The sequence below is a fragment of the Pinus tabuliformis genome, chromosome J (assembly GCF_031772625.1).
Source record: "Pinus tabuliformis cultivar Carrire ecotype Pingquan chromosome J, CPIR1, whole genome shotgun sequence".
Taxonomy (NCBI): domain Eukaryota; kingdom Viridiplantae; phylum Streptophyta; class Pinopsida; order Pinales; family Pinaceae; genus Pinus; species Pinus tabuliformis.
In genome coordinates this window covers 876,614,716-876,627,955 of record NC_142295.1, presented here as the reverse complement: position 1 = coordinate 876,627,955, position 13,240 = coordinate 876,614,716, and the positions used below count along the sequence as shown (strand labels likewise).

The 13,240-nt window shown below is 37.4% G+C and overlaps 2 protein-coding genes across 9 annotated transcripts; one reads left to right on the top strand and one right to left on the bottom strand.

Moving 5' to 3' along the window:
- Positions 1–1,519: 1,519 nt before the first annotated feature.
- LOC149229471 (uncharacterized) lies at positions 1,520–13,034 on the bottom strand. Of its 8 annotated transcripts, none has more exons than XR_016247934.1 (5): positions 12,585–13,034; positions 6,587–7,108; positions 2,269–2,355; positions 2,084–2,176; positions 1,520–1,911 (listed from the first exon to the last, which is right to left on the bottom strand). XR_016247934.1 is itself a non-coding variant. In XM_089378664.1 (5 exons), exons 4-5 carry the CDS (start codon positions 2,093–2,095, stop codon positions 1,714–1,716), a joined length of 210 nt encoding a protein of 69 aa, XP_089234790.1. In that variant the 5' UTR covers positions 2,096–2,176; positions 2,269–2,355; positions 6,587–7,108; positions 12,585–12,988; the 3' UTR covers positions 1,599–1,713. The 8 variants fall into 8 exon arrangements, 5 of the variants coding, with proteins under 5 accessions (XP_089234790.1, XP_089234788.1, XP_089234791.1 ...); XR_016247935.1 differs by having other exon boundaries at positions 1,599–1,911; positions 12,585–13,024; XM_089378664.1 differs by having other exon boundaries at positions 1,599–1,911; positions 12,585–12,988.
- On the top strand, positions 7,789–12,220 carry LOC149229472 (uncharacterized). Its single transcript, XM_089376874.1, has 6 exons — positions 7,789–8,378; positions 8,999–9,162; positions 10,685–10,905; positions 11,138–11,187; positions 11,324–11,398; positions 11,617–12,220. Exons 1-6 carry the CDS (start codon positions 7,789–7,791, stop codon positions 12,218–12,220), a joined length of 1,704 nt encoding a protein of 567 aa, XP_089233000.1.
- Positions 13,035–13,240: the final 206 nt, after the last annotated feature.

The window sequence follows — 13,240 nt, the reverse complement described above, 5'->3', positions numbered from 1 at the left end:
TCTATTTTTCATTCTCTTTTGCTTCCTATTTTGTGTCATTCTTTGCTTTCATTTTTGCATCAAGTTTACACTGTATTTTGAATCCAATTTAACGTCTTTTTATGCATCTATTTTGTGTCAATTTTTGCATCTAGTCTTACGCCAGGTTTTGTATCTAGTCTTACACTAGTTTTTGCTTCTATTTTTGCACCAGCTTTGGTGCCTATCTTTGTACCATGTGTTGAATTTGATTTAGCACCAAATTTTGCATCCATTTTTGTGCCCATTTTTGCATCTTTTTTTGGACCACTTTTTACATCCACATTTACGTTTGATTTGTCTCCATTTTTCCCATCTCATTTTGCACCATATTTTGCGTCATTTGTTTCATCCAATTTTGCATCATTTTTAACACCATCTCTTGCATCTAATGTTACATCATTTTGAGCATCCAAATTTGCATTTATATTTGCATCTTATGTTGAGTCATGTGTTGTGTCCACCTTTGCATCTTATTTTGTGTCTAATGGTACATTCAATTTAGAGCCATTTTTTATGTCTACTTTTGTATTTGTTTTTGCACCAAGTTTTGCATCCAATTTTAAGCTATTTTATGCCCCTTTTTGCACCATTTTTTTGTGTCTACTTGTGTCGAATGTTGCACCATTATTTACACCGACTTTTTCATCCAATTTTGCATTTTTTTGGTGTCTAGTTTTACATCGTTTTCACCATCCAAATTTGCATCTTTTTTTGCCTCATTTTGTGTCCACATTTGCATATAATTTTGTGTCTGAGTTCGAGCCTAAATTTGCATGTGATTAGGAATCATTTTTTACATCCAATATGACATCCTTGGTTTCACCTTTTTCAGCCCCATTTTGCATCTTGTTTTATGTCTTTTCTTACATCTTTTTTTTTCCTTTTTTGCACCCAAGTTTGCATCCCAAATTTACACCATTATTTGCATCATCATTTGTCATATTAATTTGTAACGTTTTTTGCTTCTTTTTAACGCTCAACTTTGCATCTTATTTTACATCTAGTTGTTGTCTTTTTTTGCATCTAATTTGGTGCCCATTTATGTGTCCTTGTTTTTGCCCAATTTGATATCCTTTTGTATGCCATGTTTTGCTCCCTTCTTTGTGTCAACTATTGCACAATTTTTCACTTCTAATTTAAAACACTTTGTATGTCAATTGTTTGCATTTTGTATTAATTCCTAGTTTAACATCCAATTTTACTTTCAATTTTGCATCCATGGTTACATCCGCATTTGACTTCTTATATAGAGTATATTTTTCTTTACATATATGACCCCCTTTATAGATTCATAGTGAAATATATGATAGTTTCTAAATATCATTAAAGCAGATATCACAATTCAAAATCATTTGTAAAGAAATTTAAGAGAAATTGACAACATCCATCCAAAAAAATAACAAAGTGTCATTAACAATTTTCAAAACATGTATAAAATAGCAACATAATACTAATAAAATCAGTATTATTTTTAATCAAAACAAGTAAAATTCAAATATGATTAACAAATCAAAATATTTCATGAATATCGTTATTCTACGATAAATTAACAACATACATAAATCAAACTCATCGTATGATTACAAAATCAAAATGTCTCATTGATATAGGGTAAATTCACAACACCCATCTAAACATAGCAATGTCATTCTACACAATAATTTCTTCATAAAAAACAATGCATGTGCATGCCTAGCTACCACCACCAAGATCATCCTCATGATCATCTTGACCATCCTCATTACTCTGATCCACATCATCACCAACACCGCAACTATCATCATCATCTCCTCCTTCACCACCATCATCCCCATCCTCATCCTCATCATCTCCTGATATATGTTGAACATAATTTGGATCATCGTCTTGGCAATCATTACCTATAGCATTCTGACAAAAAAAATCAATATTACATGTTAGTATTAATTACATAACACAACGCATGTTTTTGTTATACAATGTTAACCATAAAATGAGGTAAGATATAATATCTAATAGTACTAAAAAATAAAATGAAAATATGGTTTAAAAGTATATTGGAAATCCAACTAAGATTACATACCATAGAGTCCATCCAAACAACAAATTCAACCCATCTCTTTTGCTGCAGCACCTCCTTTTCCAAATGATTTGGAGGTCTTCCATATTTTAGTTCCTATCAATCAGTAAATAGGGAGAAATTAGATAACAATGACTTTCTTCTAGTACAAAATTTATTAAAAAATATCACATGTTTAATATACTTACAAAGGTTGTTATCAGTGCTTTTAAACCTTTCTGGCCACTACGATGAGTGACTTTTGTCTAGGTTAACCTCGCCTTGGATGCCTTGTCCTTAAACATAAACCAATTCAATTTATTTTCACACAAATACATGTCTAAGATACTTACAAGTATTAATACATTCTAAATAATGTTTAATGAAAAATTCAATACCTGAATGCTCTCATTGTCGGCTTTTCTTTGTGCATCCAACTTCTCATATGATTTTACAAGTTCTTTCCATACTTTAAAAGGTATGTCAATAGGACTTTGTTTCAGTCTTTGATCTTGAGGCATTTTTTAAATTTTTCTTGTTTGGTTAAAAATTTTGGTTAAAAAAAACCGAACAAGTAATTCACATCAATGGCATGGGGACTCTATGGATATGTGTAAAAAAATGGCTATAAAGAAAACATCCAAAAAACATATGAGCTCTCCCTTTGATGGTCACTTGGGGCATATGGCTGGAAAGGAACAACTCCATTTTCGAAAATCAAGGACAATCCTTTCTCAAAGTCCTTCCTAATATTTGCTCCAAATGTCTTAAAATGAAAAACAAAATTCAAACGTCATCCTTAAACATCTCCCTTAATTATAACGTTGGACCATAAATTCTTCACTTTTATTGTTATCGGCTCTGGAATGAAATATGTGTGCACTAATGAAAAAACATTGAGTTTCATTTTTCATAATCACAAACAATGAAAAAAGAATCACACGTAACTAGCATCATTTTGGAAATTTTATATTTATTAAAAATCTTTAACATGTTTTCCTCCCATATCTCATAAAAAGGTGTGAAATTTTTTATATACTCTCCAATAAGCACTACAACAAAACCAGCGATTTGGAGGTTTTACACTAAGTTTTTCAACATCGAGCTTACTAGGGCTTGCACCACCGGGGTTATTAGTAAGAATCTCATGAGGTTTGCATAGCCATGATTATTAGAATCAAAATAGTAGGATTTGCACTAAATTACAGTTCATAGAGCTTTCCTGCTGGGGAGAAAATCACAAGTTCAACTTCTGCAGTGCACAGCACCGAGAGCTCGTAAGCTTTCTTCAGCAATCCACCTACGTTTCGAAAATGTAGCCTGCCTGCTGACAATGTTCTCAATCCTCTTCCTCTGCATCTTTCCCCTCCCTATTCTTGTATGTCCTCTTTCGTTTTTCCCTCCAAACAAACCCTCTCAAATTGAGAAAGCAGAACAACTCACTCGATGAGAATCCGAATCCAATTATCGCTTCTAAAAATAACCCAATACGATACCAGAAGTGATTACACAAAACCTGATTGACTCTTCATTTGTTTGGAAAAGAGCCAAGCATATACTTCTGATGAGGGTTTCCGTCTCAAGTCTGGCTCGCAGGACGTCGCTTAGTCAATTGCGAGAAAAGTTTTCCAGTTGCCTGTCACATACGGTTTGTCACATTATATATTAAAATAAGGTTGATCATACTAACAATAAGGTTGTATAGTTTAAAAGGAGGGCTCTCCTGACTGCATTTGGTTGGTTTATAGAAAAGATTGCTGGAATGTGTAATGTGAATGCTCTGCTAACTGTTTTTTAAGCATTTGGAAGTATTAAAAAACCCTAGGATAATTAATGTAAGACCTGTTAATTAATGTGTAAAGATGGCTATTGTCCTTGGGCTACCTTAGTTGTTCGTGTTTAGTGATCTGTGTCCTTGGACTCCTCAAGTCACTATTAAACCATGAGAACCATGCCCAGGCAGACTAGTGTGACATTGTGGATGAGAACCAAAACTAGACTCCTATAACCTCCTTTTTCATCCTTTAAATTGCAGAATTAACTGACTGTTCTAGTAATCGTTCTTGAGCACCTGAAGATGTGCACCCTAAATAATAAGAATAATACCCTGTAACATATGAATAGTCCATCCTGTGCATGTAGGATATGCACATGAGGTCCAATAAAATCACTAACCAGAATACCAGGTGTTACTAAAGCCTCTACAGGTTGATATATATGAATGTTACAGTGTGCAGGAGTATGATTCAATTCCATACGAAAATACAAAACCTCTGATAGGATTTCCTTATACCTCATAGGCAAACAACCATTGTCCCTTCTATAGATGAGCAGAATAAGTGCTTGGTTCTCTACACTAAATAAAGACAAAGTATAGTACTTATTGCTGACAAAATAGGATTTAAATCGCGGTTCAATTGCTTGACATTCAGCTGGTCACAGAATTGTAGAGTGCATAATCATAAGTGAAGTTGCGAGCCAGTAGAAGTGCTCTCCTACAAAAGCCTGATCTAGCATATCTCTTACCTTTATGTAGTTGGGATCAACAAGGTAGTTTGGGGCTAGCATACTGATTTTCACATGAGTTAGTTGAGGCCAACAAGAAGACCTAAACCTGGTTAGGTACAGCTAGGTGATTTCTGTTGTAAAACTGTTTGTAATTTGTGACACTGAGAGAGGTATGCTCCCGTAACTGTGCTCCCTTATCATATCATTAGCCATGCTTGGGTGTAACAGTCATGTAGGAATGTCTACGGCTGGGAGGTGAATCCATCCTTTGGCAACTTGTTTGACAGCCCTTGTCTTTTAAATGATAGGTATTGCGGTCCGGAGCCCATTTTGCATGCTGCTATGTAATTTATATTATGGTTAGAGATGAACTATATCAATGTGCTTAATCATTTGAGATGTTATAACTGGAATGTAATAGTTGATTTACGCTTCTTATATTCTTTCACGGTTACTAGTCTAGAATTGCATTACTGTTCACGCAATTATTAAGTTGGAACTTGGCACCAAAGCTGCTTATGAGAGCTAAGATTTAGGTCTATGTGCTAGTTGGGCTGCCAGACCTAGTTAAGTGAATTTGGTTCTGTTATGAAAGCGAAGTTTTCATGAGCCCATTGTGATCTGGTTTTGAGAGTGCATTAGAGTTTGTCTATGTGAGAATCATTAGAAAGTTGTATGTGTATGTGTGTGAGAGCTCAATACGTTATAGAAGAAAGCGACAACTAGTGACTAAGTCTTTAGTTGGTGTACGTCAGTCCAGACTGTTGGGTCGTAACCCTTCATAGTCACATGATCCAGAATGTTGGATCAACACGTTATATGTTGTCAGTCATTGTACCCAATGTGCTCAACCAATGAAGTCTATAAAACAAACACCTCAAAATGGCTGACCATAGCATCTGTCTGATTATGACATTCACCCTATATTTTGATCAACCAATTAGGATGCCTTCTATATCGAGCACAGTGTTGAAAAAATTGGCATCGGCAAAAAATCGGCAGAGGGTACAGAAAATATCTTCTCGGAAACATCGGCAAAAAAAATTGGCAAAAATTGGCAAACTGCGGCTCGGATGGTACCGATGAAAAACCAATGATACCAATTTCATATCCCATGACGTTATTCAAGTTTCGATTGGACTCATGTAACAAATATGGGTGTTCCTGACAATCAGAGAACCTAGGGCTGCATGGCCTTGGCAAGCTCAAGATTAGCATGACATCTCCCCCTAAACACAGGGATAAGCGAAGGATGACCTTCTAATTGTTGGTTGGCAAAATGATCCAGCAGCAGTAGATGCACCGAATAAAATTGTGTCTATAAATGTTAAAAGCCATATACTGCAGCAACTACTTGTAACAAATTAACGTCATCAAATAAGGAAGATATTAGGCCATAGAGCAGCATCATTGAAATTGTAACACCACCCAACAGCCCAACATGGTCTCAATGGGTGACGCAGATATATAATCTCCTTAAACTATGGATTCTAACTACATCATAGAGGAAGTTATTAGTTTGGTGCAAAAATCGGTAGGGGTCATCAACTCGGAAAGCTCAGGAGAAAATTAGCAAAAACTGGGAAATCATAAACTCGGAAAACCCAGGATAAATCAAAGAGTTTTGCAACTCAGTGAAAAGTTAAAACATTGTACTGTATGCCAATAGACCAACATGATCTGAATGCTGGATATATATACAGTTTACCTCAAAGAACTAAGGAATATAATGACAGAGAAGCCAGATCACCAAATAACTTCTGTTCCCCAAATTTCCACTCAAATCAAGAACTTATACAGCATGAAAATAACCTAGTTTAAACTTTGACCTTTGTATTGAGGTCTTGAGATTCTATGAACTATTTTATTAGCTTCAGTAACTCGTTGAGCTTCTCAGATGTAAGTACCTGCTGGAGAGAGCTGTTCTTAGTTATAGTGTAGTGGACTATCAGATTTCCAAAACTACTAATAAAATAGAGCTGGTACAGACACATGGAAAGCCAAAATATAAGGATGTACCTGATATTGACTCCTCCATTGAAAGCATAGCGTACGACATTGTCACGAACCCACATGTCAGCAGCTTCAGAAGATGAACTGAGAGTTTCCAGCAAGTCATTAGTAATGCCGACCATGACTTGAATATCAGAGCCTCCAAGACCTTGGGATCTGCATCAAAGAGCTTCACTTTCATAATGTGATTGGCCTGTAGCAGCTTCACAACAATAGAGGGAGCCAGTCTTTGTGATGACAAAATTCCCCAGTTCACACCAATGTCACCCAACACACCAAAGCTGGATGCCCAGATTATCCATGTGAATGATACCAGTGTTCTTGCATTGTAATAAAACATCTTCATATGCTCTGTATACCACAATGTCAATGTGCAAACTGCATTTCATGCTGTCTGTGAGGAAGACAGGGTATATGCTATAGCGTAAGATGTTTGGAGAGACCCACATTGCTGTGAATATCAGGTATGATATCCCCATCTGAATGAAACTGACCCACAAGCTTCCATTGGGACTTGGGCATGGTTCACTGTGACCCACAGTAAGCATAGTTTTATTACGTTCTATGATTGAAGGTGAAACTTTACAAACTTACATGGGATCTGGAAATAGTTTTAAAAATGACACTTAACCATAGATTTATTATTTTTTAACTGTATGATTTAAGGTGATACTTTACACGAGGAACTACATCTGTTCATCAATTTGTCAAGAAGCATGGCCTACAATTCAATTGCTCTAAGCCTATCACTTCTTCAAAGACATTGAAAAAAGGATGGCCTATAGTTCAACAAAATACAAAAAGACTCGTCAAAATACAAAACCCCCAATGATAACAAATAAACCATCAAATGCATCCCCGAAAAAATCGTCATCGGCAGCCTATCAACATAGGAAAACAATTATTACAGACCATAATGAGATCAAAAAACAAAAATCGGGATAAAAAATCTAGAAATGTTATTATATAATTTATTAAGCGGTTTTGGAGGGATCTGAGTTGTGCAATATTAATTTGAACTTTACCCAATAAGGCTAAGGTCGTGATTTTTGAGTCCTATGTCTTAATCAAAAGGTCAAACGATAAATACTAGCCGTTGCAAAGGACCGTTAGAGTTCATATTCAAATCTCGATCTACATTTCCACCTCTTTTTCCTGGGCTCTGTTTTTTTTCTCCTTTTTAATTAAAAATTCCATTCTCAGGGTAAATGACTTGTATTCCTCTAACACTTGTGACAGAAATGAAATTACAACAAGATGCTTCCACCCAACAGTCCGAGCTCGCAGATTGCAAAACCTTAAACCAGAAAGACACCTCACAGCAATGTGTTTGTCTACCAAAGAAGTCTGCCATGGGCCAACAAGAGCAGAGCTCGGACGTTACAGAGAGAATTGAAGAAGAAACCGTGGGGAAGAGTCCTGAGATTGTGGAAGTTACAGAGGGCGAGGACGAGGTTGTTGAGAAAACAGAGGTTTCAGAAGTGATCGATCTTCAAACAAGGGGCAATGAGAATATCAGAGGAGGAGCAGCAAGAGGATTTATGAGTGCCCGCGCTGTGCTTTTGAATGAGTCTCGAGAGAATATTCTTAGCCCTGGCTTCAGGTCGGTGGCTGCAATGGCCGGATGGGACGATGAGGCACTCTTATTGGCGAGTTTCGAAGAAGGGTCCTCCTCTCTGGGAAATTTGAACTTGGAATCTCTGGTTGTCGAGGATTCGCCTGTTAGGGAATCACGGCAAAGGAAGCGAGAGGCCCGAACCCCTGCTCTGGCTAAAACACCAGCAAGCGCTGGAAGAAGGTAATGATGAGCAGCTCTCTATTGATTTTAATTTTGAAAGAGTTAATCCCAGGGCTTAAAAAGTAGTTCTGTTGCTTATTAAACATCATGTTTTTAAAAAAAATGGTTTGCACACCTTCACCTGACACCCTACCCTTGGATGAAGGCGTGTATTTGTGTAGATAAATGCACATGGTTGCTTGGGTGGTCCACCCTCTCCTAGGTTAAGGTGTGCATTTGAGTACAAAACTTCACACTATGTCTTGAGAGTTCTGCGCCTGTGCCTCATTGAGATGAGGCTAGAAGGCCTCATTGAGATGAGTCTAAAAGGCCTCATTGAGATGAGTCTAAAAGGGTAGGTGTCCCATGTATCATCATGGGTATGTCTTTGGATATCTTGGTCTTTGCTAAGCCTTAAATTTCTTAACTTATGCTAGATTATAAGTTGTAGTTGCCAGCAGGGGTTTACAGTGAAAACCACTTCAATGACTCCCACTACATATCCTTTTGCTGCTAAAAAAATCATTTGTCATGGTTGAATGTCTCCAAATTTCCTTCAGAGCAGTCCTGGTGATCATTTTATTTTGCAGTATGAAATTGATGTTGGTGCTGATAAATTCAGCTTTGGTTCTTTTTTTCAGGCACCGAAGGGCAAGGAGGCAAAGTAAAGATATTGATCCCATCGACCTGCATCGTGTTGGAGCTCTCAGCCTGGAGGATGATCCATTCTCTCAAAGCAATGAACCTAATCCAGTCTCTCAAACAAATGAACCTAATCCTATTCTTCAGGCACAACTTGTGCAAGGTAAACATTTGATTTTGAACTCTCTAAGTTGAGGGCTCTAACATTAAGTCATGCTTAGTAAGTATTCATGTTCTCACTGGGGTTTGGGAGATTTGCACCAATATCTTATGAGTTTCCGGTCACCACTGTTTATAGATTCTGCATTTCATTACTCCAAGCCAAACTTTTCATAACAATACAAAATGAAATCAAGTAGTTGTTTTCTTTTTTCCTTTTTAATTGCATCTTATATTCATTACTAAACAGTGGGAAATACACCAGAATCACGCATCATTCCTAAAGCTTAGGTCTATAGATTCTACCCCATGGTAAATAGCAAAGTTAACCTCGATCTTAAGAGAATGTGCGTATTTTCCCAAAATTCTCATTTTGGCAGAATATATATACTTCTGAAAATCCTCATTCTGGCAGAAAACAGTGTGGTCAAATCTGATTTAAAAACTGCAATCTCATCGAAGTGAAAGGAATTGGCATCCTCATCAAATGTGGTACAACATCGCCCTTTCCACATAAAGGAAAAGGCTTTTCAATCTTATGGCATTCCAGATTCTTCTTCTATACTGTCAGACCATCCACCCTTGCCAAGAATATCCCCTTTCCAATGAAAGAGATCAACAAAAAGTTTTGTGAACTGAGCAACGATCCAATCCCAAAAGGCTCAGGCAACTTTGCATGCCCAACACAGAGATTTAATTGCCTCCTATGCTATGACAAAATTACACAATAGTCATTCATTAGGCCTTAGTTATGTAATCAACATTTCAACAATTGGCTGTTATATAGCACCAAACAATCCAGCACTCTGATCTTGAAGGAAGATAAGGATTCCAGTTATTTTGAGACTGCTCAAGTGACCTGTTTTCCTCGTTTTTTGATGGAGTGGCGAATTGCCCTATGTCTTTTTATCAAGATATTTATACATCAAGCCTTGTCAGTATTCCAGCAACCAAGTAGTTTTGATGTAGCATATTTCCCCACATCTTATGACCAATACATTGACACATCAAGCCAGGGACTGAGGAGACTTCCACCAAAGGCTTAACTGTTTATAGGCTTGATCTTCCCATATCAATCCAGGGACAAATGACTTGCACCAAAAGTTCAACTGTTTATAGGTTTTAAGTCCATTCTTTGCGTTACGAGCAATCTTTGGCTTTTGGAGAGTTTGAATCCAACACTCTAAGGAGAAAATAACAACTTAAGCTATTGGGCTGCATAGATATTGGGCTGCTAAAACCTAGGACTTGCCCAATACCTCCATACGATGCAGAGTACTGTCACTGGAAAACTGATATACGATGGTATAGGTATTTTTACTTGCTCAATACCTCCACAAAATGCACAGTTCTGCCACTTTAGAGTCTATCACAAGGGAGCTTTGCAATTTTTTGTCCAAAATTGAGTTCAAATATTTATGTACAACACAAGCATGTACTGCAAGGCCATAAGCATTGAAGATAAGAAGAAACTTGTTTTAATGTTTGGTTAATCTTTGACTGATATAGAACTTTGGCCTTGACAGGGAATGCGATACCAGATGAGTCTTCTACAGATGCTACAGCACATAATGAGAAAAAGAATAGTCCTTTAAAGCTACAAGGCGACAGTCCCAAAATTAAACCTAGGCCAGCTAAAAGCAAGGAAAGATCTCCTAGACCTGCCGAATCTAGTCCATATGGAAGTGAGAAGGGACTTTCCAAACCTAGTTGTTTGGAGCAATTGAAAGAAGAGCTTTCTTGTGCGGTAATTTAACTATGATTATTGTTATGTAATAACTACATATGGAACTTTTTTGATAGAAAGCTATAGTTGAGGTGAAAAGGGAGTGCTGTACTTGTTTTGTTATTCAACGAAAAGGAGTTTCATAACTCGATTGTGTACCTTAGTCTGGGATAATGGTACATTTGTTTTCAGAACTGGTATGAATTCTTTCTTTTATGCTTACTGTCATTGATAAGAATCCATCTTCTTGCAGGTTTGTCTTGATATCTGTTTCGAACCCTCCTCCACATCTTGTGGCCATAGGTAATTTTTTACTGCTAAAAAAACTCCAGCAGTCCCACCATGCAAGAAAATTTCTACTAAACTGTGTAAATTTATCTCTACTGAATTGTGTATATTAGAGCTGCTCTCAAATTTGTCTACCGAAACTTCTATGCAGTTTCTGTAAGATGTGCTTGCAAGATGCAATCGAGAAATGTGGTCCACGGTGCCCTAAATGCCGCCAGCAATTGAGGTCAGTCCAGGAAAAATTGAAGCTTGAGCAAATTTTATATTGTCAGCCATAAAGACTTTGAGACTTTTATATAGCAATTGCAAATCTTGAGTTTGGTTGATATTTATATAGGGAAGTTTACCACAAACCACTCCCCTGCCAATTGAAGCCCACAAGGGTTTAGAATTTCAAATCATGACGTATTTTTAGTGTATCTAAAATATTGGTTGTCATTGCAGGGGGGACTTTCAGAATTGTCAGATCAACACTGTACTTTGGAACACAGTTCAGCTTCTCTTCCCTAAAGAAGTTGCTGGGAAGATTAAGGAAAAGAATGAGAAAGAAGCAGCCTCGAAGCATCGACAAAAGAAAGAAAACTCAAACTCCTATATCAGTCAAGCTAACAGAGGGGCTAGGAACAATGGTGTCAGTTGGCAAGGTCACTCAACTCGGTCTATTGGACTGGCAAGGCCCACATCTTATGCAAACTTCAGGAGAGCCTTCCAATCTTCAGCAGAAGATACCCAAATAAGGCATATTTTAGTTCCAAGCGATGAAGAAATAGGACAGGAAGTAACCATTGTTGCAAATCTACAACAGGGAACGATGGGAACAAATGAACGAGCAGTTAGAAGGCAAGAGAGGCGTGGAAGAAATAACTATAAAGACATTGAAAAAAGGATGGCCTATAGTTCAACAAAATATAAAAAGACTCGTCAAAATACAAAACCCCCAATGATAACAAATAAACCATCAAATGCATCCCCGAAAAAATATTCATCGGCAGCCTATCAACATAGGAAAACAATTATTACAGACCATAATGAGATCAAAAAATGCTGATCAAAATATCAATGGGACATCAAAACAACAAGAAACTCACAAAATACACAGAAAAGCAAAACCCTAATTACCCGATAAAACAAACCATAGCCCGCTAAATGCATCTACCATAGAACTTCTTCAGCACCCCATTGAAATGACAAATCCGATCATCATCAACAGGCGAACAAAACATCGAGAACCCGATAAAAACAGATCTTACTAAAAAGGAGAAAAATTAGAAGTAAATAACTGCCCAAATGCATCTTCCTTATAGTCAAGGTCCCATTTATGTGCACAGGAAAAGGGCCACCGAAGAGGCCATGAAAACAACTTTCAACTGAGAAAACAAAATCATGAAATAGCCATGGATTAAGAAATTTACATGTCAGAAGGACATCCTCCTCTTCTTCGCCCGTGGTGACAGTAACCTCCTCAAGCTTAACAATGGGTGCAACCTGAGCTCCAGTGTCCTCTTCCTTTCCGGCATCATCCTCGTTCTCTCTCGAATCGTCATCTACTGCCCGTGTAAGAACAGGATCCTCCTGAGTTCCAACCATCCCAATACCATATAGTGCACAGAGGGAGGGCTCGAATGAAATCGATGGATCCAAAATATGCCAGAAACTCGCCCAATATCAGACACGAATGCGAAACCCCGAGGATTTTGGACAAAGGATTTAACTGTGCAAAAATGCTTCGAAGGCAAAGGGCAAAGAGGTCGACGGAGAGAAAACACTCTATATAAGGGTTTTTGAGGTCGATGGAGAGAAAACACTCTATATAAGGGTTTTGAAGAGGGAAGGCCGGTAGCTGTTAAAGATTGAGAGTAAAAGTAGCATCGTTAAAGATAATATAATAAATTATTACAGGGATGGTTGGGGGTTTCAAAGGGAGAGAAGGCCATGGAATAACCCCTAAATCATCTCCAACATGAGAGGCCTACTTCATTCATGTTGTCATGTTGGGACGAGAGGTTGTTGTGCGTTTTTTATTTTCGCAATTTTGAACTCTTTCCTCGGTGATATATTATTGTGTTTA

What these genes read in the sequence shown, in the direction of transcription:
- LOC149229471 (XM_089378662.1), bottom strand. Translation starts at nt 6,926, where the DNA reads ATGAAGATGTTTTATTACAATGCAAGAACACTGGTATCATTCACATGG. An exon ending in AATGGAGGAGTCAATATCAG is followed by an intron (nt 2,177 to 6,586) that starts GTACATCCTTAT and finishes ACTGATTGATAG; the next exon opens with GAACTAAAATATGGAAGACC.
- LOC149229472 (XM_089376874.1), top strand. Translation starts at nt 7,789, where the DNA reads ATGACTTGTATTCCTCTAACACTTGTGACAGAAATGAAATTACAACAA. An exon ending in CCAGCAAGCGCTGGAAGAAG is followed by an intron (nt 8,379 to 8,998) that starts GTAATGATGAGC and finishes TCTTTTTTTCAG; the next exon opens with GCACCGAAGGGCAAGGAGGC. An exon ending in AAGAAGAGCTTTCTTGTGCG is followed by an intron (nt 10,906 to 11,137) that starts GTAATTTAACTA and finishes ATCTTCTTGCAG; the next exon opens with GTTTGTCTTGATATCTGTTT.